Source organism: Nestor notabilis, unplaced genomic scaffold, assembly GCF_000696875.1.
Source record: "Nestor notabilis isolate BGI_N333 unplaced genomic scaffold, ASM69687v1 scaffold31122, whole genome shotgun sequence".
Taxonomy (NCBI): Eukaryota; Metazoa; Chordata; class Aves; order Psittaciformes; family Psittacidae; genus Nestor; species Nestor notabilis.
In genome coordinates, this window is record NW_009919243.1 from 4,067 (window position 1) to 5,384 (window position 1,318).

The 1,318-nt window shown below is 58.6% G+C and overlaps 1 protein-coding gene across 1 annotated transcript in view; it reads right to left on the reverse strand.

Annotated features, from left to right (window-relative positions):
- TRIM50 (tripartite motif containing 50) overlaps positions 1-963 on the reverse strand; it is a 4,217-nt gene extending 3,254 nt beyond the window's left edge. Inside the window, 1 exon segment of the mRNA XM_010010153.1 lies at positions 559-963. Coding sequence (XP_010008455.1) covers positions 559-963 — 405 coding nt within the window.
- Positions 964-1,318: the final 355 nt, after the last annotated feature.

Sequence of the window (1,318 nt, forward strand, 5' to 3'; positions counted from 1 at the left end):
TCAGTAGCCAAGAGCCAGCCCCAGGCCAGGAGAACCCTCCTACCACCAGTTCTGGGAACCTGGCTGGGCAGGAGCATTTTTGGTGCCTCCTGCTCTTATCTCCCTGGTGCCAGGAGTGGAGGGGACGGGTAGCCCTGTGCCTTTCCATTCCTGGGGCTTTCATGTGATGCTGGGCAGGGGATGCCAGATGTTTACTCTGCCTGGCTAGGCCCCTGCCTCCCTGCTTTCCTCACCCCAGCCCTTATCTTCAGACTCTTTTTGATGGTGTTTAGAAAAGTCTTGAAAGGCCCCACCGACACTCCCTGATCCCAAGCTCTGCCCATTGTGGTGCAGCCACCAAAACTGTGAGTCCTCTCAGCCAGGGACATGCTTAGCCTGAGAAACAGCTGCCCCGAGCCCAGGGACCCTGCCCCACAACTGGCTGTGCTATGGAACTGTGCTCCCTGCACTAGCATCATTTCCAGCCTGTCTCTTGAAGGAGGCGGGACATTTGGCCAGCAAGCACTTCAGGAGCCCTAACCGCTGCCGCAGCAGCCGCAGCCATCTCTGCCTGCACACCTTCATCTGGCAGTACGCGGTAGAGATGGGGGTGATCTTGTGCTGGCGGTGGTTGCCGATGGTGCCGCACAGCCCGCAGATCACCTCCTGGTCAGCCTCACAGAAGAGGCTGAGGGGGTTGTGGTGCGTTGGGCAGGACTCCGGGGTGGGCTCTGCCTCGCAGCGGCTCTGCAGCACCTCGATGACACGGGCCAGCGTGACATTGGGCGATAAGGCACTGCAGTCCACCATCTGGCGGCACACGGGGCACAGGAACTGCCCATCCAGCTCCCCAGAGAGTGACACCACGCAGGACTTGCAGTACGAATGCCCACACTGCAGCATCAGGGGCTCTTTGAAGACCTCCAAGCAGATGGGACAGAGTAGCTGGTCCTCCAGTTCGTTGATGCTCATCCTCCGAGCCATCCTACCACCTTCCCACACAGCAGCGCAGACCTGGCCTGGGCAACACGGGTGGGAGATCAGTCCTGTTCCAAGAGCAAGATAAGCAGAGATGAATGAAGATGTAGCACCTGGGGAAGGAGAAACAGAGACACCTTCACCCCACCAGCAGCAGTATAGACAGTTGCAAACTCATCATTAGGCTCCCTCTCTGCTATGCTCTGGGGACACTGGTACATGAGATATTAGGAAAAAATTCTTCCCTGTGAGGGTGCTGAGGCGCTGGCACAGGGTGCCCAGAGAAGCTGTGGCTGCCCCATCCCTGGCAGTGTTCAAGGCCAGGTTGGACACAGGGGCTTGGAGCAACCTGCTCTAGTGG